At 36.7% G+C, this 27,099-nt stretch overlaps 1 protein-coding gene across 8 annotated transcripts in view; it reads left to right on the top strand.

The window, feature by feature from the left end:
* Positions 1 to 27,099, top strand: part of TCF12 (transcription factor 12) — a 174,268-nt gene that overhangs the window by 34,160 nt on the left and 113,009 nt on the right. For all 8 annotated transcript variants that reach the window (XM_075764046.1, XM_075764042.1, XM_075764044.1 and 5 more), the window contains 2 exons: positions 13,164 to 13,237; positions 16,903 to 16,971. In XM_075764046.1, coding sequence (XP_075620161.1) covers positions 13,164 to 13,237; positions 16,903 to 16,971 — 143 coding nt within the window. The remainder of the gene's footprint in view (positions 1 to 13,163; positions 13,238 to 16,902; positions 16,972 to 27,099) is intronic.

Below are 27,099 nucleotides of genomic sequence, written 5' to 3'. Positions count from 1 at the left end.
ACACAGAATTTTTTAAAGTCCAAATTGCATATGTATACTTGAGTGACTTCCCTTGTGTGACCTTTTAAATGTAAGCTTTACATCTTAAGATATGTGCAGTGAAGTAGAACAGAATTGCTTCTGGACCTCTTTGTACTTGAATTTTTACATTTGTTTCACATGCATACTGCCAGGTGCCTTAATGTGTATTTGTTTAATTCACTGGGCCTTCATATCACTTGTGAAAATCAATAAAGTACTTGTGTTGGTTTGGCTGTCAGGGGAATCCCACGTGCAGCTACGGGATGGACACAAAAGGGTACGAACGTTGTCTGGTATAGCCCTTCAGTTATGTGAGCGTATCACATTTGTGTGAATTCAGATGAAGAGTGTTTAGTTATGAATTCTCTTCAATTTACAAGTATTTCTTAATTTTCTTAAAAGTATACGAGCTAGCCTTTTCTAGAGGAATACACTCTGCATTTTTAGTCCACATGAACACGTGTTATGGAGCTGTATGTTATCTTTATTCTGAATTGCTCTGTTACATGTGTGAATCTTCAGAATGCTCTCTTACATCTGGGAAGGAAGGTCAATGTTTTTCTTCTGAACCTATGTCAGTACTCGACCACGTATAAATTGAGATGTGAAGAGACATTTGATGCCTTATTACCCTTTCACAAAGCATGATCTGCAAAACACTTAAGCGATAGTACATTGAAGGGTAATAATATTTTTTGTGATTGAAATATAAGAAAAAGGCAGAAACTGGTTTTTTATTTTTGTTATTTTACATATTTAACAGAATGCAAAGAGTCTGTCTTCTGTTAAAATTATTTGATAATCCTTATAAATGGTAACATTTTATTTTTAGTGGCTGAGCAAAGCTGGGCACAGACAAATTTCATCGTATTGGAGTGCTGGAGTATGAAAAAGTAAAGTACACAGTGAAGCAAAGTCTGACAGCTGTTGCCAGAGCTAAAAGCAGTAACGTAAAGAGAACCAAATGCAGGATTTAAGGCCAACAAAACTTAAAGTCACCACCTAGAGAGGCAATATATTTAAAAAATCAGCTTGTTTTGGCAATGCTTAGAATTCTAAAATACAAAAGAGAAAATGGGCTATAGTAATTTATAGAAGCAACTTATTTGTCACGTGGAACCCAAGACTTGTTTTGGCTAAAATTCAAAGTGTACTTAATTTTTTAAATAAAGATTCTTACTTTTTGTCTCTTTATTACAGAAGAAACAGAGGGAAGGAAAATTCTTGGGGTTTGTTGCCATTTACTTTGAAGTAATTTACTCTTCCTCTAAATTTTGACTAAAATTCTATCAAGTGAATGATAAAGTATGTGTGTGAGTGGTCTGATACTGTTGAGCTCCCTGGTAACTCGTTTCTACCCTACCATTGAGTAGATTTGCTATTTTTAAGATTTTATGAGGCTTATTGGTGTTTGATCTAATTCAAACATGCACCTTACTCAGTTATTTTTCGCACATACTGGCATAGTATCAATGGTCCAATAAAGCCAGTAGTCCCAAAATAGACTGCAGGATTTTATGCATCACCACACAGTGATGTCTTTTTTTTTTTTTTCCTCCTCTCTTTTTCTCTCTCCTGCTCCTCCCCCCGCCACCAAAGAAATCACTATGTTTTTAAAATATAGCCAGTCTCAGAGCTACTGCATGCTTGAAAAGTGATGGGCTGGCTTCCCTGGCCTTTCATGCAACCCTGACTTTGGCCTTGTCTGATTCTCATACTCTCCTCTTCCTTTCTGCCAACACTGGTGATGTTCTGGCCCAGTAGTGAAATACTTCTATGAGCTAATCTGGCCAGAAACCAACAAGGATTTTTTTTTTTATGGTTCTGTTTTCTACTAGTTTCTTCCTGGACTGGTTTACTGCAGGACCCTACAAAACACTGGTGCTAGTATAAGGGAGGAAGACAGAAAAGCCAGCTATAGGCAGTGGGGACAGCAAAATGTTAAGGGAAGCAGGATGGCCTCCTTTGAGTGGCAGCCAGCCCTTAGTAAGATAGGCTTGTGTTTGCGTACATAAAACTTGACTCATAAGCTGTTGTCTGGCAATGGTTCCTGCATCAAAATCCCTTGTGAGGAGTTGGTAAATGTTGCTTGCCTAGTTGAAGGCTTTGCATGAGGAGATTTTGTACTGCTGTAGCTTGCATGTTGGCTCATGGCTCTGCTGGATGCTGGGCTGGCTGTGACCGGCTCTCTGCAGTGCTAGGAATTGAAGGGTTTTAGTGTCCTTCCACTTCTTATTCTTACTCACCTGTAATGTTAAACTTACAGTATTTGTCATAATCTTATTCTAAAATCATTAGCTTCTGTGTTCTCATTAAATATCCTTAGAAATCCGTTCTTCTTTTTAAGGTGTAAATTTTACAGGAGTGAAGTTGTGAGAATGTGATGCTTTTGTAGAAGGAGAGACTTTTAAAACATCTTGGGAGAAGGAATTTAAAAAAAAAATAGTTATTGATTGCTACTTGCTTTTTGACTATAGACTATTCAAGTTAATGTTTGGAAGTGTTTAATACTGTATTATTATTGTAGGAAGGATAATTACATGGTAAGAGTGCTTTTCACCACAGAGACTGTCTACTGCATGTTATTGACTTTCAGCATTTTCGAGCTATAACCTACAGAACTGCTGTATCAGCATACTTTGAGAAGCGGCAGCAAATTTTTTTTGTTTATTCAAAAAGTGCAATTTGTCCTCATTAAAAAAGAGGAGGAAAAAAAGTCATGAGTGTGTTTTAACAGCAACAGGTATGTCAGTTCCAACTGTAATGTTGTTAGAGAATAAAGGCAATTTAAAATAAGGTTACTTGAATATAAATTCCAGTTCTAACTTTGATGGAAAAGTTCTGCTTCTGAAGTGTGTATGGTTTCTAAGTGCATTTTATTAAGAGTGTTTTAGCTCATGTAACACTTGTTACAAGAAAAGCATTGAAAACTCACATTTCTATAAAAAGTGTGATATTTAGGATTTGAGCCAAGGAGAAATGTTACGCAGTCCAACCAGACTATGGAGTATTAAATGAAAAGCTAGCAGAAAAAAAACAGAAGGAAGAGCAGTGAAGTTTTCAAACAGGAAAAAAAAGTCTTTTGATTAAGAAGTAAAGTTGGAGAAATCTTGTCATCTTTGCTAACAAATGTAGGTATTTCTGGACTCATTTCCACCAGACCCAGATCCTGCCAGATTTAGTAGTTATTTTCTGGAATAGAAAAATAATTTGTTTGTTTGTGGTTTATTGTCATTGTTGTTAGTGTGATATTACTTTTAAGTTCTTTTCAGAATAGTTGGATATTTCTGCTAAATTAGCAATCTTAAACTGTCGTAATTATTCTTCAGCATTTAAATACCACAGTATTTAATGAACAGGGAGTCTTGACTACTCTAGAGTTGTTACTTCTGTGTTACTGATCCTCCAAAGGTGTAATTTTGTTGTTGGAAGGTAACCTTTCCAGACTTATAAGCTGTAACAACATGGATGTACTAGCAGGAGAATGTTAAAACAGGGTTGATCGTGAAGTGCAGCAGAAATTAGTAAGTCAGTTAATACCTTTCGGTTATGAAGGAAGAAACTAGTAAATACAGCCATCAGGCAACTTGTTAGTTCAGTGAGCTGTGGTGAGACATCTTGGTACAATGGGAGAAGCAGCATTTCTTTTAAATTAAGAGAAAGAGTGGAAACACCCTGTGAACAGAAGAAAATGTTTTTGGGGATTGAAGGTGAGCTGGGCTCCCTCAGAGGTCTCATTTGCTGCTGTACTGCTATGTATTAGTGCAAGGCCCATTAACATGAGGCAGCGATCTTCCTTCCACCTCATTTGTCAATGTAGGAGACTGAACTGTATCATATCAGCTTTCCAGCATTGTGGGCACACCGTCATTTACTGCCACTCACACTAAGGGAGCTGTCAACACAAAGCCTGCCTGCCTGCCTCAGCAGGTGGCTAACAGCCTAGGCAGCAAGGAGCTTGATTCAGCAAATATTTGGGCAGATATAATGATATCTGGGAAATTTAAAGACAGATTTCTCTCCTTTGACAGTGAACATCATGTTTTCTTACTTTGAGAATGAGGCTCAAAAATACCAATAACATCTCTGTCAAAGAAGTGGTTGGAAGAAATGTCTCAATGTTGAGGAAAGAAAGGGTTCTTGGGGTTTTGTTTGTTTGGGTTTGTTGGGGTTTTTTAAGGTGTCTGAGGGCCCTGCTGGCAGATCTCCATCACTTGTTCAGATTGAATTCTGGCTATGACTTTTGAAAGTAATGGAATTATTGAGAACTGTTGGTTTTGGACCTCTGCAAAAGGAGAACATCTGGCAAGAGTTTTACTACATTCCAGCTAGCTTATGGAGGGGGAAGTACTAGTTAGTATAAAATGCATACTGGGAAAAGTAATCCTCGATACACTGGAGGCTAATGCTAACTTCCATCAGCCATTCTGGACTGTATAAATGCAGGTAGATATGCTTCTTCAAAGTTTTTAATAGTTTACCTTAAACCTTTTTTTTTTTTCTTCTTCCATGCCTAAAATAATAGAGGAAAACACATTTTTCTCTAGGCAGCTTTTTTACAGAGGGAATTGGTGCTATCTTTTCCTTGGATAAACCAGCAGGGCACTTCATTGTGCTGCAGAGCAAATTGTGAAGCTCTAACATTGGAAAAGCTTGTTTCTTGGATGAAAATGAAGTATGAAGGGTTCTTGATTTTTGGCAAAAGAGAAGAGAGATAAGTGAGCCAGGTTGTTGACCTACATCAACGTTTGCTGTATCTATTCTATTTTTTTTCTACATGTAACTTAGAGCTCGCCTGCTGCATCCCTGGCTTAGATGAACAGATGTGCAGTGCTAGCGTTTATCCATTAAGCATTCTCCCCTGTTTAAATACTGAACAGATAAACTTTGAGTTTAGTGTGAAAAGATGATGTTTAATGCTAACATGTTCATATAATAGACACTTTTCCCCAACTGAATTGAAAGAGCCAGAATTCTCTTCTGAAGAACTTACGTTCACACAACCCCTGATGTGCAACTTCTGTTTTGTTCAGTAATGAGAGTTCAGTCCTGCAGGTGAGTCTTAGATATGCTCTTTAGAACAAGTATTCATAAGAAATCTTTTTAAAGATATGCCTGTCTAAAGGTAAACCTGAAAACCTTTCAAACCTCTTTGTATTCTACATGCTTTGTTTTATGAAAAACATAAGATGTTGGTGTATTCTTTTAATATGAGATGCCATGCTGCTGTTAATATATTGACTTTAGATTTCAGTAGTGTAGGGTAGCTAAAAATCTGATACAGAGATACTATGTACCTTAGCAAAGTATAGGTTTTCTTCTACATGCTTCTAGGAAATGATTTTGTCGAGATCTTCTGAAGGTCAGATTCGGACTTCTTTGATCTTGACTGCGTATCTGTAAATATCTTTGTTTCCAATCATAGAAGTGTGAAAGTGGAATTGCATTGGCATTTCCTTGGCTATACTGTACGCTATACTTGCCATTTTACTTAAAGCTCAAAATCCTGGCTTGCTAGGATGCAGGGGTTTTGACTGGTACTTTTTCCTCTGGTTCACCTACATAAACTCAGAAATTCAAAATATACAATGTTTCTCACAAATGTATTTTTCCAGCTTTTTTTTCTCTTTTTTTCTTTTTCTGCTTTTAAACTGCTTGGTATGTCAGAGGGTCTCTTTTTCCTTAAAAGGTTTGAGTGTTAATTAATGCATTAATAATCTTTTAAATATCAACAAAGTACTTTTAATTTGTTGGAATTGGATAATTTTAATTGGGTGGGTATAAAGATGCATGACAATTATCAACACCATGAAAGGATACTGACCTCAGGTTGATCTTAAAGCTTGATTTCAAGAGGGTCAAAGTTTGCTGGACACCATGTTAGACAGTAAATGACTGAAAGCACTTTGCCTTAATGTTTTTAGATACGTTGTTAGAAAACCTGTCACACTTGCAGTGTTTTCTTTGCTCATGAGAGTTAGTGCCTCAGTTACACACTGTGTAACTCGGGGCGTATTGTGTTCTGGTGCCTGAATTGGCAGTTTTCTGTACTGTTGTAATACAGTTGGTAACAGTAGCTGTTGACTGTGAGCTATATTTGAATATTTTTGGCCTGGTGTGTGCAGTCTTGTGACACTGGTCTTGATTTGGGGGGTGTGTATATATATGTTTTAAAGCGTGTGGTTATATAAAGCTATTGAGTCATAACTGAAGTAACCACAGGAAAATTTGCCAGTAGAATGGATTATTATGATAGCTAATATCATAGGGCTGAGGCTTGCTTCTAAGAGCTGTCCAATGTGATCCTTCATGGCTCAATACAGAGAGGAGAATAAGCAGCATGATGCAATTTAATAGCAGTTTAACTGTGTATGTGTTTGCATGTGAATAAAAGCTCTGGCTTGTATCCTTGCTAAAGACTTGATCTCTAAGCTGGTTTACTTTCTTTACATTTGTAACCAGGGAGGTTTCAAAATATACTCTGTATGTGTAAACACGTAAATATTATTTATATACAGGATATAATCCATGAAGATTAGCATTTTAATTTTCCTTTTGGAATTTTAACCTTAAATTGAATGGAAGAATAATATTAAAGCTTGTATTAATAAAGGGAAATATTTTTTTTTCAGGGGCAAAGAATAGCTTTACTGTGTAGTGCTCTGAGCACCTCTGGATTGTAAAGGAAATTATTTTTTAAAAAAAAACTAGTTTAAATGCTAATTCTTCTTATAGTTTTGGTCATTAGCTTATGCTTGAACTGTCTGAATAAACATACACAAATAACAAATGTATTACATATGGCATATTACATACAGTATCATAAATATGCTCTTCTCTTTGAACTGTACTTGATGTACTTTTTCCGGCAAGATGGGTGTACCAATGTGCAGTTTTCTGGTTTAGTACAGTTTGGGTGGGAAATGCCAGTTCCAGTTTTATTTTGAGCAGGTTGTATTGTATTTAAAGTATCTGGGTCATGCCAGGTCACTTGGTGTGTTTGGTGACGTGATTTAGAGTCTAGGAAGCAGAGAATACAAGGAAAGAATAGCAGGTAACTTCCGACATTTCTGTAAGTGTTACTGTTACAGGAATTAATAACCTAATGTTCTTCTTAGGGAATACATGGGCCTTATTACAAGAAATGAATAGGATTGTGAAATAAAAGCAAAAGTAGTAGTTGCCTTTTTTTGTAGCAAATTGTATATAGGTAATGAGTGGAAACAAACCTAAAACATACTTTATAGTTATACAGGAACTGTATTACTGGTACTTTCTTTTGATGTTAATAGACACTGTTAAATTAAAGCTTTTAATCACTTTTCCTGAACCAGCATGATTTGGTTTTTTCCATTTTCTTCTGATTCTATACAACGTAAGTATTTTGTTGTATTAGAAAAAGTTCTTCAAGTGCACACTCCAAAGTTGTATTCTGACCTGAGAAAATACTCTTCTTACAAATAATTTTCGGTATGAAAGCATAGGTTTTAAACAGCTTTCCATAAAGAGAGAATTCAATTTGCTGATATGTTTTAGGTTACAACTAATTTTTAACATCTGTCAATGCTAATTTTGGTCTCAGGCAAGTTGTGTACTTGCTGTACATTCTTCCCATTTGAATAATTTTGTTCTACTGAAGTTTTAATTGTGATTGCTTATTCTGGGGATAAAAGTTAACTTGTATAGCATATCTTATTGCCCATTCCCTAAAATATTTTTCCATGATAACTAGCATAGTGGATGCTTACTCTTTGCTGTGTCAGATAATCGTGCTCTAGGATTCTCCAGATAAACAGTGTTTCAAAAATGCAAATGAATTTATTTACTGCTATTAATAATCACTGTTGGTATTTCAAACACATCTTACAAACTGATCATTGCAAAGAAAAGTATTAAAATGGAAGCTAGTGTTTTATGCATAATAATGGAGATAACAGACCCCCTCAGGGTGGCTTCAATCCCTACAGTGCTTCCTTGTGCGTTAGATGTCTGCCATTAAAGGTTGGTAATTAACCACCTCAGCTGTCCTGGTTATAAACCTGACTGGGCAGGCAGGGAAGGATATTGAAACTATCAGTTAAGCCCAGGAGAAATCTCACTTTCAGACCTCATGATGGATTAAGTGTTCAATCTGCGACTCCATGGTTCAGTACAGGGAGGAGAGTGAGCAGCATCATGCAATTTAATAAAATTATCTCGGGAAGTTTCCTGAAGGAATTGTGGAGTCTAGAGTTTATACTGTACAACTTTGACTCAAGGCAGTGTTTCTGTGGCATACCCATAGCACTTCCATTAATCTTCTCTGGAGCAAAAAGTACGAAAAGGGATACTGCTCTGCTACTCCCACTGGTGCCTCTAATAAGCAGTTCTGTTACTGGGGAGGAGCTTTCCTTTTTGATCCAGAGGGATGGGGGGGGACCTTTGTATCTGTATGCTGCAAGGTAATCAGTACATTCTCCAAGAAACAGTATGGCTTGAGATTTGAAGTTTCTCATGATTCTTCTTTTCCCCTCCGGGCTTGAAGTACTTCCCCTTGCTTTTCCTTTCGGGGGCGGGAGGTGGGTGGAGAGAAAGCCCTCTATTTATATAGTTTGAAATGAAAGTGGTTTGTCTTTTACCTAATTATAATGTTGCACCTGAATTTATCTCAATGGTGCTTAAGTGGTTAGGCTGTTGATAGGTTGCCTAGGTTTCATTTCTCTTCTCAATTTGATTAATGCCCTTTGCTTTGTATATTTTAAGCCCACCATGTGACATATATTGTCAATGCTGCTTTTGGTTTTGAGTGGTGCCACACCCCCCTGGGAAGTGTGGGAGTATATCTTGTCTTTACTTGTTTATCTGATTTGCAAATTTTAGGTACTTTGTTAAAATATAAATGCTTTTGTTATGTTATTAACATACTATAAAATGAGAAATATTTTCTATTTGGAATCAACAAGAAGAGACTGAGAGCTAGTCTTAACCTATAGAAATTTTAAATTTTTAAATGAGATAGTATTTCTCCATCAAATAATATTTCTCTCTGCATCTCCTTACTACAAGTCTAGACATAAAATATAATTTTAGGTAATAATTTGTATCATACTTCACAATAGACCTTTGCAATATAGGGTCTAATGGTAGATTGATTTGTTTGGGTGTCTAAGATGCAAAATACAATCCAGGCTGTTATGGTTTGTGCTCTAGGTTTTTTGCAATTGATTTCAGTTGTTGAATCTTATCTGAAGGAATATCATTACTCTGAAACAAAATTGGATAAAGAAGCTATAAAAGATAGAAACTCATACCTTGAGTACCTAGTATAGCAATCTACAATGTGATTTTTTTTTTTGTCAAACCATTTATTTGATCAACATCATAGCAGATGGTAACCCTATAAAGTATATTATCTTGTTTATACGAACATTAGAGCCTGTGTCTCTTGAAATAAGTTTTAAATATGGTCTTCTTTGTCTTATACCAGCAAGAACAAACAACTTTCATTTCAGTTTGATTGTAAGATCCAATTTTTTTATTAGATGAATGTTTGGACCTGTTTCTTCAGAATGAATACATATGTTGAAGTAATGAGGCAACAGGTTTCTTCAGCTTTTCTTCCAGAAGAGCTTGAAATGCTCATGCCGCCATCTTAAAAGCAACATTAAGCAAAGCCTTTTTAGAATTCAATGCACAAAGCCAGAAAGCATCCTTGTGACTGCTTGGCCTGATCTTCCCGAGGTGAGTGAGGGACACTCAGCCTTTCCTACAGGCTGGCCAGGGTCCCAGATTCAGGCTGTGCTCTGGTCACTGGCCAGTCCTCCCTGGGACAGTGGTAGTGAGTGCAGTGGAGGTGCTGTGTGAGCCAGACCAGTCACAGGCTGCCAGCTGAATTCTCTCGAACAAAGATCAAACTTACTGACTTACTCCCTAGTTAAACTCTGGCGTGTCTGCTATAGATGTAGCTGATTTTGACTGAGAACTATGAAATCAACTCATGAGTCGTTTCAATGACTTTCCATCCTCAATGTCTATTAAAAAAAGGAAGTGGGGGTAGAACCTCATTACGCTTCTGTCTGCCTGACTGCATGTATCTGTGTTATTAGACCTTTATAAGAGTGGTTGAATTTCCCCTTTTTTTTGCATTGCCTGAACAGATTGAGATGCTGCACCCTTTCCCTGTGCAGCATATTTTTCAGTGCTCTGCTAACTGTCGCAGCTTTCCTGTGCCCTTTAAGATCCGTGATGAATTAGTAGATACTGGAATTGCACACTGTGTTTCCTTGTGGAAGGCCTTATATGAAGGTGATGATCCCCCTAGTTCCTCCATTCTGTTTTGCATTTCCCAGGTAAATGCTTGAACCCTTTTGATGACACTTTTGCTTTGAGACTTTATTGAATTTATTACTGTAGATGACTCCTGTGCCCTTTCTTACTGTGTGGTCCCCACTTCAGGTTCTCCTCCCATCTGGAAGGTGTATCTTATGCTCCTGGCTCTTTCATGCAGAGCTACCTTTGGCTGTATTAAAGTATGCATTGTTTGTTTGTGCCCAGCCTGCTAGAGTTTGTCTGAGTCTTTGTCTTTTGCAGTATTTGGTTGGTTTTCATCTGTCATCGGTGGAAAAAACATTAGTGTACAAACCAGAATAGATTCCTTGAGCACCATTGTGGACATGTATCTGATTTCCCAGTTGAGCATTGCTGACTACCCAGTTTTCCGCTGGATTGGTGTGTGCTGTTGCTGATGGGGGCCGAGGGCAGCAGGGGTATGCCAAGTCAAATCCAGATGTCAAGCTGCAGTAAGTCAGAGTGTTGGTGTTCTGTATGCAGTGTATGACATTCTTCTGCATAGCCTTCAAGAAGCTTCTAATGTAGGAATGCATGTACCTCATGTGCGAATTCTGGTTAAAGAGTAGGTTTAGATGCCAGCCTGTCTTGGGCTTGTAAGAGAAGACAAAATGCTGCGTGAAAAGGAGGAAAAAGACACCTGGCAGAAAAAAGGAAGCATGTCGATACTCCTGACTGCTCTAGCTAACTGTACTGGGCTTCTTTAGAAGAAAGAATTCCTGGAACTATTTAGAAATTAGTTTTCCTCCTCATTTTAAACTGTTACATTTTGGTTTAGAGCAGTTTCTTTAAACAATTTATTTGCATAATTCAAATTGTAGGATTAGAATATGAGAATTTTTAGCTATACATGTGCTGATTTTGCAGAACCTTAACATAAGTCCGTATGTCCGACTGACTCAAATTTTTTAAATGAGTAACATGTTTTACTGATTAGGGGTCATGCATGAATTGATATTATTATAATAATTGCAAAATGGATTGATATAATGTACTGTGTCTTAGACTTTCCCAAAGACTTTGTCTTGCAGTAAGATATTTTTTCTTTTCTTCCACCTCCCCCCCACTTACTATATGTCTCTTTTGAAACTAAAGCAATGGAAGACTTGTTATGATAATCACTGGATTACTAGCACTGTTGTTTCTGTCAGAAGAGAGTCAGTTGTGCCAAAAGATTACTTTTGCCTTGGTCAGTGCCAGCCACGACTTTTTACTCAGCTCCTGGACCAGTTACAATGAAACAACAACAATGCTGTCAGCTGCAAAATGCAGCAAACTTCCACAAACTGCTGGCTCAATATGGCGGTGGTTTTGCATTTTCAAAGAGCGTTCTCCAGCCTTGAGGATCTTTCCTGCAGTACACAAAAGGTGTCTGTAGCTTTTCTCTCTGTGATTGTACTGTACTTTCAGTTTAACATGCCTTCTGCAGCTTGTCTTGGTCAAAACAGTATTTTGTAGCTTCACAAAACATGCTTAAGGAAATAATGATTAGAATACAATTACTCCATAGGTAGTTATTTACAGTATTTCCTTGAATTTTATTTTGTAGTGCAGCCAGTCAGAGATATATGCATGAAAATTCTATAATTGCAGTATGAAGTTAAGGTTAAGGGATGCTTGTCTGGAGTAACTTGCACTCAGCTGTTATGAATTGTGGCACTTAGTTCTTATTTGTAAATTATGACGTGATAAAACTTCATAAGTAGTTTATACTATATATCACATAAAGAATTCATGCTCTATATCAAAACTCTTTGAGAGAAGTTTGGGTGACAGTGAACTAATGAGTTGTGTTTTGTAGGCCAAAGTGTATGGAAGTTGCAATTTAGGATGGAAGTGTTCCACCTGTTTAAAAAAAATTAAAAAAAAAAATTATCTTGTGATACAAATAATCTGGAACCTAATTACAGAATAGTAGCCTTATCCTATATGAATGAATTGGCTATAGGAATTCAGGTACTTCTGCATTTAGTGTTTTGGAAAGTCATTTAAAGAGGGTTTGACCAATTAACTTTGAATAGAAAGTAACTGCAGAAAGTGGTGGCAACAATATTTCTAATTGTTGGCTAGATAATACATGGGATATATATACTGATACCGAGTTTAAAGATCTCCCTATTTTTTCCTTCCCCTTTCTCTTTTGAGCTGTAACCTGGATTTGCATAAAGGGAACCGATTCTAAAAGAACCGTTACAGAGTTCAAAAAGATTCCTGTTTTAGTAGGCAGACACCATGAGTCTCTGTGGGGTTTTTTTAAGCCATTTGAAACATAACCAGTCTGTCTTGCCTTTTTCCCCCTTTATGCTGAAATATCTTGCTAGTCATGTAAAGACCAAGTAGGGGAAATAATTTTGCACGTTTTACAATACTTAAGCAAGACATGAGAGCAAAGAGTAGAGATAACAAGCATACGTTTCACAGTATGTGTTGCAATATTCAGTGCTTAAGATGCAGGATAAATCAGGCTATGCAAAAAAACAGGCTAACATTGTTGTGCTCGTTTTGTTACTCATGCTAATTTCTTATAGATTGGGTAGAGTAGACACTGCAGATTGGCAAATCTTCTTGACTTTTTATGCTCCTGTTTTCAGCAGCTGCAGGTGTCTAAATGAGTAGGTTGCTTTGCAGCCAGCTTCATTAACAAGGAACCTGTTCATCTTAAGTTTTGTTTTTAGAAATACTGCTTTAAGTAGATGGAATGGATGGATTTTCTTGAAGTATATGGAAGCGGATGCGTTTGCTTTCAGGTTGCATCAGAGAACGTTATGCTTTTGCTATTTTTTCTTATCGGTCTGTATATTTCTTTTTATTCCTAGGTATGGATGAGCGAACAGGTGCCACATCCTGGGGAACGAGTGATCAGCCAAGTCCTTCATATGAATCTTCAAGGGTAAGATTCCCACGTAATAATTCACAGTGGAAGTTTATGGGAATGTACAATGAAAATGAGCAGACGATTTGGCAATGTTTTTGAAAGGGTAATCTCCTTTAAATGTTCAGATCAGCATCTTTCACAGACTTTAATGATTTTGATATGCTGCAATAGCGATTCAGATTTCTAAGGCTAAAAATATATAGGTTAAAAATTTATGAAAATAAGCCGTACATAACTGTATGCTTGAATGATGTAAATATGTTTTATTTACCTTATGGTCAGAAGATGAAAACAGAAGTCATGTTACTTATCCAGGAGCAGATTTATTGGCGAAGTGTAGGAGCTTGCCTCTCCATTAACATTAGCCAGCTATAGTATGTGCTGTGTCATGATGTTGGAGAGAGATGTCTCTTCTGAAACACCTTCCTCCTGTTCCTGTTGTAGCTTCATGCATCCTGCTTATTGAGCTAAAGGGTTTTGATAGTATCTAATATCCTAAAATAACATTGTCTTTTTAAAACCTAACTCAATGGACAAAAGCAAGATTTCTCCTTAGTAAATCACATTCCCTTTCATCTACTCAATTTTCTTTTTATGAATATCTACTCCCTAAAAAACCAATGAGCTAAGTACCTAATGAATTAATTAGTAGAAATACACAGTGTAAGTGATGGGCCTAGTCTAAATAACCTGTTCTGATTTCAGTACCCTTGAGCCAGAGAGCTGTGTTAACTCTTCCACCTTTGCAGCTTTCTCTTGCTGTGGAATGAAGTGGGTAGGCTGCAAGGTCTTGTCCAGCTCACTGGGTATTGTTTAAACCTCTGTCTGGTAGAAAGCATTGGAATGATTTATTGTAAAGTCCTAATTTTTCCATTGATCGTTGGTAAATAAATTATAATAAAAGGATAGAAGAACTTTGAGTTGCAGAAGTATTTCTGTGCAACATCGAAATTAGGTGTGCTTTTAAAACATCCTGTGTAATTTGAGGCATGAAGCCAGCCTTTAGGTGCCTTTTCTACATTGGAAATGGAATCTTATTACACACCTTTAAGTAACTTGTATTCTTATTGTTTGGTGTTATGACACTCATTTATGATGTTGCTGATCAATTTTAATCAATTGTGAGTTAAGCTGACTGGAATTCGAGCTTGTGATTCATTGGCTGTGGCTATTTTAATGCTGTATTTTTTTAATGTTGAAGGATCAGCTAGCTAACATTCCAGTAACATAAAGTCAGGGTGCCTGGTGTGTTAGTCGTCTTTTGGGTTTTGTTTGTTGTTTGGATCTTTTGTGGTGTGTGTGGTTTTCGTTTGTTTTGGGGTTTTTTTACTATAACTGAAGACTAAGAAATTTAAACATTGGTCAAGAATCAAGCCCTCCACAAATTATAGCATTATACCCTAAAGCTGGTGATAAAGGCAGATGCTAGTCCTCTAACCGAGGCATACCAGAAGTTAGAATCATAGGAAGATGTCAGTGCTATTTGGGTGTATCATTAAGAAAAGCAAATGTAGATCTAGGTTTGTCTCGATACCTATGGAAGGCTTGAGGAAATAGAGAGATGTTAAATTCTTATAACTATCAGGTGTCCCTCTCCCTCCAGCAATTGTAACTTGGACTTAAAATAGTTTATATATTAAAAAATTTTAAAAAAAGAAGAAAAAATGAGCAAGAGAGACAGAAAAAAATAAATTTATCCTTCCAGCAAACATTTCTTGCTGAATCATAATTTATGTTAGGACAGTTTCAGCTAAAGCCAATTGGACTGTAGCCAAAGTGAATATATTGTTAAGAGTTGATGGTATGTATCCCCAGAATGTTTTTGAAGTATTTCTTCCTCTGCTGGCAAAGTGCAGAGGAATGTTCTCTTGCATGCTAGTAATTTGAGATGATACTGAGAGTTCATTCTGAAGCACCAATTATTTACAGCTTGTAATGTGGTATTCTTTGTTGTTTTGTTTTTGAAGAAAATACATTCATTTTTGTTTAAACTGTTTTAATAAGTCTTCATTCAGGCTAAATACATCATAAAGTGTGTTTAATTTTAGAGAATTGGCAGTTAATGCTGTCTGATTTTTTTTAGAAAGTTAGCGACTTTGAAAATACTTACATGTAAATTTATTTCCCTACTTGTATTTGTAGTTGGATTTAGTGATTTTTATAGTATGGCTTTGTGTACATCAGTATAAAATTTAGAACAGGAGAAGACCAAACACTTGCACACAAACTTTCTGGATTTATAAACTAAAAACAAAATAATTGGTTCACCTCTTCCCTCTGTCTCCCAAAACAATGTTTTGTATGTTTTGCTTTTCTTAAATAAATAAATAAATAAATTCATTTGTTGCTGTAGTGTTGAGGTGGTAAAGTTATCTTCATTTGGATAAGGGATTTTTTTGATTTGTCCAAAGGCAGCAGAAATCATGTGGGGAAAAAAAAAACCCCAAACCCAATAGTCCTAAATTCTAGGGAAAGATTATTAGAAGATGAATGTTTTTACAAATGTCTTCCTACACTAACTTTCTTCTTGGAAAACTTGCTACATGATACAAATTTAAGAGCAAGTCTGATATTAGCACAGAACGGGACATTAGACTGTCCATAAAACTTCTCTGTGGGATTGTCTTAGCTGTGGGCTGTTCGCCCCGCAGTCCTGAAGCATCGGTACGGCAGCAGTTCCTGACAAGATCACTGATCACGTAGTGGATGCTGGTAGGTTTAGATTTTCCTGAGAGTCTGTTGTGGCTGGGTTGTCTTAGGTGGTTTCAGCCCCTGGTGCTAGGCTTTGAAAGATTACAAAACACACGTGTCGTCTTGGTTTTTTGTAGTATATCATCTTCATGCAGTGAGGAATAAGGAAAGCTTGTCTCACAGGGTTAGGATAGATACTATGCAGAATTGGTGTGAAGTGGCTATCAAGGAATTCATAGGATTTGGCAGATCAATATAGATCTCTGCCCAGACCTTCATTACACCTAAAAATTTCGTAGTGGGAAGGGAAAAAAACCTAACTTTCTGTAGAGGCTCTGAATGAAACAATAAAGAATGGTTGTCTGGGATGTCATTTAAATGAATTTGAATTCCTTTTATGGGAAAACTCTATTCCTGTGTTTTCCCCGAAAAAGTGATGAACGCTAGAAATATATACTGTTTGTATATAGAATTAGTAATGGTTAAGAGACACATATTAATTCATGCCATGGCCGTGTTCTTCTGCAAAAAAGTAGAACAAAGGAAGTTCTTTTCTGCATTGAAATCACTGAAAAAGCACTGGACTTCATTTACCAGTCTGCTTCAAGTTTGCATGCATAAATTTTGGGTAAAATGTATGGTCTTTATTTTTTTGTTTTCTTTCAACTAATGAGACATATTACTAGTTCAGAATTTTAAATAAAGATAAGTTCTGACTACTACTTCATATGCTGCCACATCAGATAACTCTGAGGAAGAGCTAAAGTGTGGGTCTGTATTGTAAGAATATAGATCAGTTTCTCAGAAGGCAGGGCAAAGCCTTTTACATTCCTGGGTTATTCCTTGTGGTGATTAACATACAGAATTTAAATAAGTTATAATTGTCTTGCATGTTCAACTTTAACTTCAAAATCCAGCGCTTTTCCCCATAATTTCAATATAGAATGTTACTCTTGTCCTAATTGTTCTTACTACTTGCCTGTTTACAGGAAAATGGCAGTCTTCATGGAAAAAGCTCAGACCTTTCCACAGACATAGAAAAGTTGAAACCTCAAGAGGTACCACTTACTATTTTTATCTTGTGATTTTTTGCGGGTTTTGTTTGTTTGTTTTTTTGGTTTGGTTTTTTTTTTTTTTTAAATCTGTGTGCAGCTGACTACTGGAGTTTTCCTTTAAAGGTCACAATGCAGTGACCGAATTATTTAAGAATTTAAATTGTTGGCCCAGTATTGGCTGGAATTTCCAAAGGCACAGAAAGATAATTGAATAGAATTGGAATTTGGTGATAGTTAAGTACATACCTGTTAAAGGCTACTTAAATAAGATGGTGGAAGACTGGCTAAAGGAGATCTTCCTTTCCCAACTCCTGCTGAAGGTCTGATCAATTCAGTATAGATGGTCTGATGGTGTCCAGCAGTGATGCGTAAGGAAAGAGTGTAAGTGTAGGGCAAATATTTTGCCACCTTTACTGTTGTACTCTCCTGACAAAGCCCAGCGCTAAGGATATGTCCTGGACAGAGCTGACCTTTTGGATGTTGTTCCTATAGCTATTGGTGGACTCTGTTCTCTGAGAGTTGTGAATTTCTCTGACTTTGACTACAGTTTTGGCAATAATTACAAACATGTTGTGGCAAAAATATTGATGTTTTTGTCTTAAGTGTGCTGACCAGTGACTTAACTGATTTCCACCATGTTCCTGTGTTCTGAATAGTAATTGGTTGTTACTGATGTACTTCATAATTCTTTTTTTGTTTTCCACAAACATCTTTATTTTACATGCCACTTGTATGTCTCTCCTCAACCAAATTGAAGAATCATAATCTATTGGTCTCTGCTTGTATAGTAACTTCTAATCTGTGGTTACTTCTTGGTGCTATTCTCTGAATCTTTCTGTTTCTTCTGTATAACTTCAGAGTTAGAGTGACTACAGCTGCATGTACTAGTCAAGATGAGGGTATACCATCATTTTCTGCACGACATGATGATACTTTCATTTTGTATTCCTTTCTTACTTGTTACTAAGTCTTGCACTTCTGGACTGTCACTGAGCTCTGAAGTGATAGTGTTTCAAAATCTGTGCAGAAAAATAAGATTTTTTTGTTACACTGTACAGTAGTTACCACATTGCGATGACATTGAGGTTTTTTTTTAACATGTTTCTTTTGTACATATTTACACCAAATTTTATCTGCTGTTGTATTGCCAATGTCATGGAGAACTTACTTTGCAACTCTGTGCTAACATTTAATTAGGTTTATTTTAAAATGTTTTTTGTTATCCGCAAAATTTACTATGTCTTTGTTCACCCACTCTTTTTGATTTACTCATGGAATTGTTCAAGCATGGCGGTCTGAGTACAGTTTTTTGGGGAAGTGGGGAAAACACATTGGTAACTTCTTTTCACTGTGAAAACTGGCCGTATATTCCTGTGCTTGGGGTGGGGTGTTTGCTTGTTTATGTATTTTAATCTTTTTATTAGTAATTAATTCACAAAAGATCAGTCTCATATCCTGTAGCAGTTTAATTCATTTGAAGAGTCTCTGGTAATATCTTAGTAAAAGCTAAAATACTCTTATTTCAATAGTGGTTTGAACTAACATTGAAGGCTGAGAATCACTGCAGGCTTGAGAAAACCTTATATGAGCCATTTTTTTTCATTACCTAACAATGTTAAATAGTGTTCTAACACTGAAAGAGCGGTGGGTATTTGTATTAGAATTGGCTGTGGCGATCTTAAATTTGTGAAAAGGTACAAATTGAGACATTAGTGACTTCTGTGTGCAAAATCTCTTTTGCATAGGCCAAATGTTTTGGTAGAAAAATGCATCATTTGAAAATAATGTGGGGAGGGGGAAGAAAAAAGTAGGAAAGCTTTATTTTTTATTTTTTTTTAGAGGAATACTTCAGGAATTGTAATTAGCAAGCCAGTGGAATTCTATGAAGTGCTGGTGGTCTCCCTTATTCTTGGATGATTATACTCAAGTCCATATACAACACTGTCAAAATTTTCCATCTCTTGGGGTGCTTGTTTTTCTTCCAACTCTCCAATCTTGCTTTTACTTCTATATGTGCAACAGCGGTGGTTCTTCAGTGAATATCTTCTGGTTAATGTATGCAAGTCCCTCTCTTAGATAAGTGATATAGAGCTAGAGATACTTTTGCACGTGTTCATAATCCTTTCATTAGAAGGGTAGCTGGCTCTTAGTGTGCGTTGCAGAGGACTGTAAAGCTGCTTTTTTGAAAGCCTTGCTCTACTGAGCTCTTTGAAGCAAATTCTGAGGTACTCGAACCAAGTGGCATGTTTGCTGCTCAATAATATATTGCCCTATAGCACTTGAAAGTTTTGTCATCTTGTGAGATGCTTCCAAACTTTTTTAGCTTTCCCACTTTATTTGGGAGTTGTAATTTATACTCATAACCTAGCAACAAATTGGTGTAATCACCTTTTTTGGGATAAACATTGTCTTTTAATTAAATGTTTTTCTACCATAGTTTTTATTGTGGTGTGGCTAATGATTGCTTTTATTTCATGAAGAATAATGCTCTGTGAGGTTTTCTTTCATTGTTTTGATTTTTTCTAACATGTCTTTGCAATAAAAGGAGCAAGCTAGTTTTTTCATCTGTTTAAACTGCTGTTTCCAAATCAAGCAAATCTAAAAATATTTTTCATTTCTTTGCTCAATAGCCTTTTATATATACACACATACTAACTTTAACTGTTAAAAATTTAGCATAAATTAGCTGAGGTATTTTTCTTCTAAAATCTGAACTGTGGGTGTTTTAAGTATCTTCCTGCATGTATATTGCACTAAAAGCTGTGAGTGTACATTTTGACCTGATTTAACGCAGAATCTAGTTTCAGTACTGAGTATGCAATTTATCCTTTTTTCATTTATATAACTCTGCTATATATCTACGTGAAGCCAGAGTTAAACTGATCAAGATACTACTGCTAGGTTTAGATGGTTTTCTAGCATCAGTCAACAGGTTGTCAACAGACTATGTCCTCTACTGTATGTAAAATACTCAGAGATGAATTGGAACCTGAAATGCTGTACGCCCAAACTATTCTTCCCCCGCTCTACCACCAGTAGTATTTTTAATTTGCAAAGAAATCAAAAAAAATAGTAATGAGATAGCAGGTTTTGAAATAGTATTTTATACCTCTTAATCTCAGGTACATAACAAGAAAGGAAGCTGTTAAATAGCAAAACAAGACAAGAGGGACACAGAAATACAGTAAGTGTTATCAAGTCTGTTGTATTTGTGTCCTTTTTGTCCTCTGGTTTGTTTTTTTTTTTTTTTTTTTTGCGGGGGAGGGAGGTTGTTTTGTGGTTCTTCTGCTGGTTATTTGCTTTTTCTGATGTATTCTATAAGTAAGCAGATGATTCAGTATGAAATCAAAGCCTAAACTGAATATCCTGTATTCAGTGCACAGGATACTTACGCAAATGCAGCTTACTTTGGAATTTGATTTATGGGCAGCACTTTTCAAAGCAAGTTCTGATATTTAAGTTCTGAATGTTTTAGTTAGGTTTTTAAATATTGTCTTTAAGCATTTATTGCTAGTATGTTGGTTATATTTGTATTATCATATTTCCTTGTTTATAGCTTAGATAACAGCTAGAAAAATCTGTTTTCAGTCATATGAGCTATATTGGAGTAGTAGGGTATTTTGTTTTTATTGCAACTACCCATCGTATTGAAATTAGCACTGGAATCTGTTCACAAATTAGTTTTCCATGTGGCCAGGGAATTGTCCCATTACATACCATGTTGATATTTATCTCACAAGAGTTTAGACAGGTCTAATTTGGCCATTGGGTTTAGCTGTTTAAAATCAGATTCATCATTCACTAAGTTAACTTCCTGGAAATGGATTTAGAATTGGAGAAAATGGTGATTATTTCAAAATAGTTTCCTTGTTCAATGTGTTATGTCCCCCTTCCCTGTCCAAGGCTCTACCAGGTTAAAAATAAACAAACAAACCATGCTTTCAGTTGTTCTTATATTCCATTCCTGCACACATAGTTTTCATCTATTTCAACTTGATATGTGGAAATAAGCTAATGAATACTTGTAGAGCTCTGTTACAAAGCATGTAACTTATGGTGACACTGGGAGGGTACTTGTGAAAGCTCTCTTAACTTCCCAGTAATACCTGAAACCTGGGGTAGTGTTACCTGCTCCCCCCCCCCCCCCCCCCCCCCATGTAGCAGGTGACCAAGTAACGTAAAAATCTACATTTCTGTCTTTAGGATATTGTAGTGGAAGGTTAAAACTTGCTGATAGTGAAAGGAAATCAGAACTAAAACTAGCAAGTGTACAGCTCCTTGTTTCTGGGGCAGTTGGGTGATCTCCATAAGCTGACTGCATTCACTCCTCTGTTCAGTAGGTATTATACAGGTTTCTTACACAATAAAGCAAGATGGGGTTGAAGTACTGCCTGTTCTCAGTGGGCTGGGAAATGGCACGCACAGAGCCTGTGGAGGGGAGAGGTGTTTGTTTCCTGGCACATCACATAGGTCTTCAGCTTGTCTCTTCGCTTTTGGATTGTAACAGGCAACTGATAGTAATGGACTCCCATAGTCGTCCGTCTGCTCCGTTCCGCCCCCGGCATTTTTTCTGGTTTAGAAAGTTAAGGTAACTTTCTGTTTGACCTGTGGCAGACCTGCATGCAGTCCTTCTGGAGGACATTGGTACTATTACACCAGAGAACAGAGGGTGCTGGATGCATTTATTATTCGTTGTGTTAGAAAAGATTTGGTTATTGAAGAAGCTGCTTTTCGTTTTCATTTTTGATCATAATGCCAGTTGACTGGATTTTTTTTGTTGTTGTTGTATAGGAAGTTTATACATTGTTGATTAATTATGTTCAGCCACAAACTGACTTATCCCATAATTCCCCATTCCCTTATAGAAAAGTTGCTGTGCACATCTCTCTGATCCAGAGAATTACAAATTATGGTCAAGTATAGTTACAATTGCAACATCCAAACTAATAGTCTATGTATAAATAACTTGAAAGTAAGTTTTCAGACTTAACTTGTTTTGTTCTTGTAGAGTTGATTGGAAGTTCTGTATTTTCAGACTTAAAATTCTTCAGATTATATGAAGTACTTTAAGAATTCAGTCTATCATTTTTAAATAACATACAGCCATGTGGATCTCTGTGCTTCTTTAGTACTTTTTTTGGTCAGAAGTATACTTGGGAATGTATACATTTTGCTATCTTGCTGTGTCTTTCCCTGTTCTTCTCAGGTGAATACTTTGCAAAATCCTGTTGGTCACTGTTTGGAAGCAACAATGTTCCTAACTAATAGTTTGCTGCAAGACTGTTAGTGGCTTAAATGGAGTTGCACCATGACCCATGATAATGTGATGTTTCTTGGTGTTCAGTTAAGATAAATGAATATAGTGCAGGCAAAAAGGAAGGGCACTCTTCTCTGTACACTTCTATGGATTTATTTTTAGCTTACCTTCATTTTTGCAAGGTTCTTCCTGCTCTGTATGTTCAATAGACCCAGCCAGATTTTGGCTCTGTAGTCTTTCCTCTAGGAGCATTTGTCAAATACATAGATTCAATGACTGAAAATACTCTTTCCAAAACAAAGTGGTTGTTTATTTCTGGAAACATACATGATCACATAATCCATAATCTTTTAAATTAGCTAGGACACCTTGGTATGGCTATTGCCCAGAGCCTCTTGTCTAATCTTCGGTCAGTGACTCACTGCAATGTTCCTGGCTGCAGTCAGTCTCTGGGTCTGTCCATCTGTGTCTTGCTGTCTCTTTGTCTCGCTTCCTCCACCTTGGGTTTTTTCCCTCTTGCTTGTCTTTAGAACTCTCAGATTAATTTGGAGAGGCAGATAATCCCAAATAAAGTGGATTTCAGCAGTAGATTCACTGTCATTCATTTACACATCAGGCATTTAGATGACTGTTGCCTGATTCATATGATCATAACCAAACTTAGTTTGGAAGGGACCTCAGTATTCCTGAGCTTTAAACAATTAATATATGTTAGCTAAGGTCAGCCAAACTGTAAAACTCAAGGAATCAGAAGCAGCATTTATTAGATTTAATCTTTTGATCTGTAGCCATGTCACACTAAAATGAAGTCAACCATTCATTTTAGTGGAATTTTAATGTCTTAAGTTTAAAGGCGATAATTGAGCTATATTGTAAGTTGCTAAAATGCAAATACCCACTTATTGATCTGGCAGCTTGGTTATGAGCCACAGCTGGGTGTGGTCTTGGTCTGTTCCCAGGGCTTGTGTAGGGGAGGACTTGGGGATAAGGGAGGAGAAACAAAGAAAAAAACCCCTGTTTTCTCCGGTGTCATGAGCTTGAGCAAGTAAAATGCTGAGGATTAGCTAACCATACAGGAAGAAGTTATTCCGTGAAGTCAATAAATGCATGGGAAAATCGTGTGCCATGCAGTGTGTCCTTCATTTTTCAAATTTTACCCTGAAGTACAGATAGGATGTTGTGTGTATTTAAAAACAAAACCAAAAAACCCACAATTAGAGTTAGGGTCAGGAGTACAGTTTTGCTTATGCATGGACAATTCCTGGTGTAACTTCAGAAAATAATTACTAAGGGACAATAGTTTTATGTTTTTAAAGTGGAAGGAAAGGATGAATCCTACAGAAGCCTTGGAACCAGCGCAATGAAAAGGGGTAGGAACAGTAAGCTGAGGAGGCTTTTCGGCTTGTTCTTAGGAGAGTTCTGTGATCGACATAAACCAAAATGCCAGAACTTTAATGGTCGTTGAAAGACGTTGAATTTTAGGAGGTTAATTACCATTTTATTTTTTATAGACTCATTGTGTCAGGCCTTCCCTTATGGTTTGGTAGGATAAATGTGCCTAGTAAGGAGTGTGTTTTTTCTGTTCTTTTTCCATTTCCTCTTCTGGGTCTTCTAGAATAATACATACTGTAAGATAATTTTCAGGTGTCCTGTATACTACTATTTATGATTTTGTAAATAGTCTCAGATTTTTAGTTGGTTTGGCTGTGTTAGCATACCTGTATATGGAAAATCCTCCTGATACAGATAAAGCCTAAATCAGTTGGACACTTGGGGCTTCTTACCTGGAAGAGGTGGGAATGAAGACCGTTGCAGCTGTTGATTTTTATTTTTTTTTAATTGACAGACTTAATTTATTGGAATGATTAGAGAACATCACTCTAATCAAATTAAATACCTGGAAAATGAATAAAATTGGGAGTTTCACTGAGCCTTCACTACTCAGTTAAATTACAGTGCTAATTAGTAATAGACTTTTACCTGCATTTCATGACAGGTATTATTAGTAGGCAATACTTGTTGATTTTATTTGTAGACATATTTGACTTTTTCTGATCATAAACATGCAGTGAGACTGAAATCTGGGGAGTGGCCTGTTGCCAAATGAACGGTGACAACATTACAAAATGCTGCAAGGAACAGTTAGCCCCCATTAGACTTTATTTGGGCTATAACAATACAGAAGAAAAATGTTGCCTTCCTTGGGGAAGGTTAAAGCTTGCTTTTGTAGTAGCTACGTAAGAGTTGGAACAAACAAGATGGTTTTGAGTTTACAGCTATGGTATCTAATCATATTCAAAACCAGTTTTCTTTCTGTAAACAGAAAAATGCCCTGAGCTATCTGCAGTCCCTTCAGAATAGGGTGTTCAGAATGGGAAATAAATTTGTCCAGTAACTCCTATTTTGCAGGCTTTTTGCCAATTATTTGCTAAATACTCAAACTGTGCACTTTGCCTGCTAATGCATTGTTATGTTTGCTGAGGAGCAAAGGTGGCAGAAATGGGGATGTGTACTCAGCATGGAGTGTCTCCTTCCAGCCTTTCTATGTCAAACTTGCCTTGCAGGTAACAGTAGGTGGCAACCCTCCAGAGGGCTTTGGAAGCCCACGTGTGGTCCAAAGAAAATGACATCACCAGCCTGTTCCAGTAGAGTCAGGTCAGCATGTATATCATCGAACAGCCCTTCCCAAGAAGGAGCCTAGCTTGTGGCATAGCTCATTAGCTCCTGTTTCTGCTGGTAGCCTGTATCAATCTAGCTACCATCAATTGACTCCCCTTTCAGAGAGCAGTCTTAAAAATTGCTGTGAACTGAAATTTGCTTACCTTCTCAGAAAGAAAGAATTAAATTTTGTAGTGCATATTATTGAGTCTTCTTTAAAACGCATATTTGAAAAAGGACGCTGATAGAAATTTATATATATCCCCCTTCTGTTGCTTTTGCCATGAGTGGTAAGTTCAGATGCCATCTGAAGGCGTTTTCTCTTGTTACTGAGTCACATAGGTGGGATGTACCTTTTAATAAACCACTATCCTTTATTGGTGTTGCAGACGACTTTTTAAGGCTCCCAACTGTATTCTTCTTTAAGCAGTAAACATACGTTGTGAATTTGCACAATCGTATTTGTTAAATACATTATTTTTTAAGCCCTGATTGTGTGACTGGAAGCTTCCAGTAGCTTTTCAGAAGCTATTGGAAGCTTCTGAAGTCTTCATCTATGATTACAGCTCTTCCCAGTAGAACTTTATGCTGTTTATTACATAAGTTAACAATACAGATGTAAAAGCAAGGAATGGTATCAGGAATGTAATTTTATTTGAAGTACATCTTAAATGTGAAGAATGCTCTGAAATAACTCTCTCTAATTTAAATCATTGTCCTTAGAGTTCTTCTGATTTCGCTTAATTTGCTTTTGTGAAGTGCAAAAGAAGTTTGTTAAATCAAAACTGCATGTGTTTGTGGTTATTTTGTATTCACTGAGTGTGGGTGAGTTATGTGGGAATCAGCCCAGGGTTTCTAATCCCAAACAAAATTCTGCTGTTTGAGCTGATAATCCATAACTCGTTACTAAGACTCTGAATAACTGGTGTCAAGGATGGTGGCCATGTTAAGACCTTTTTACATAGGTCCACTGTAGATGAAGTCTGAGAGAGGTTGCTCTTTGCACAAGTGTAAATTCTGTAATGCGTGACAAAGAATGAAATGCCTGACACAAGTAATTTTAGTTAGGAATTTAATTGAAGGAAAAACAATTCTATTTAAAGTGCTTGCATATGCCTTAGTACACTTTTCCTTGTATAGTAAATGTTCTTTCTTCTATGGCATTAGTGTTGTGAAGGACAACTTCGAGCTTTTTTCAGGTAGATGAAGTAGTTGATTTGTCTAGTGGTACAGAAGTATAACTTTGCTGTGGTAATTGGATACAAATGCATTCTGGGAAACTGAGAGGGTATATGAAAAGAACATGATATAAAGGATTATTTAAAGGAATTCTGATGGTAGAAGGGAAAGCGTTCCTTTCTATGTAAAATACCCACCCAGTTCTGCAATTTCTCTGTTTTGGGGGGGAATATGCAATATTAACATGGGGAGGAGCACTATATTAATCCTGTGCATTAGGTAGAGTGTGTTGCTTGATGTGTAACTGTGTGTGAAATGAGTCCTAAGTCCTGTTATATTTTCAGTAGTGTTATTATTTACTTTGTAAACAAAGATCTCTTGAAGATTTCAGTTTCTGGGGCTCATCTAGGCACCACTTTCTGAATGTCTGAGATACGGATTCTCTTTTATCACTGATAGTGTCCTTCCTAGTTTCTTTCTTTTAAAAATAAAATATAGTTGAAGTATTGTCTTAGGGGGGAAAAAAGTTTAAAAAAACCCCCCACAATAATGAGTACAAGCAGAGAGCTAAATAGGAAGCGTTGTTTTTTTGGTCCTCTATTTGCAAATTTTTGTTTCTTCCTTCAGCAGATTTAATTTTTTTTTTTGTTTCATTTCAGCATAAAAATAAACCACATGTAGTGACCTTAGCTAGGAGCCACTCCGTTTCCTCGGCAGCTGCTGCTACATGCTGCTTGTCTGACAGACAGGGCTAGGTCATGGTTACCAGAGGACACCCTTGTGGTCATAACCAAGTTGTAAATGTCACTAAGATTGTTTCTGAATGCCTATCACACGTGTATCGCCGATTCTGAAGTAGATAAAGTCAGCCAAAGATTCATTTGGGAGTTGGGACTCCCAGAAGATTACTTTTAAAGCTGAATAGCAGCAAGAGTTGTGACATGCGTCCGTAAGCAGTGGTAGTGATTTGACAGTTATTTAGCCCTTAGTTACTAGCCCTTTGGTGGAACTGACAGCACGCCTGCAAAGGTAGTGAG

This window comes from Balearica regulorum, chromosome 12 (assembly GCF_011004875.1).
Source record: "Balearica regulorum gibbericeps isolate bBalReg1 chromosome 12, bBalReg1.pri, whole genome shotgun sequence".
Lineage (NCBI taxonomy): Eukaryota > Metazoa > Chordata > Aves > Gruiformes > Gruidae > Balearica > Balearica regulorum.
Note: the sequence above shows the minus strand (reverse complement) of the source record. Positions and strands in the feature narration are given on the sequence as shown.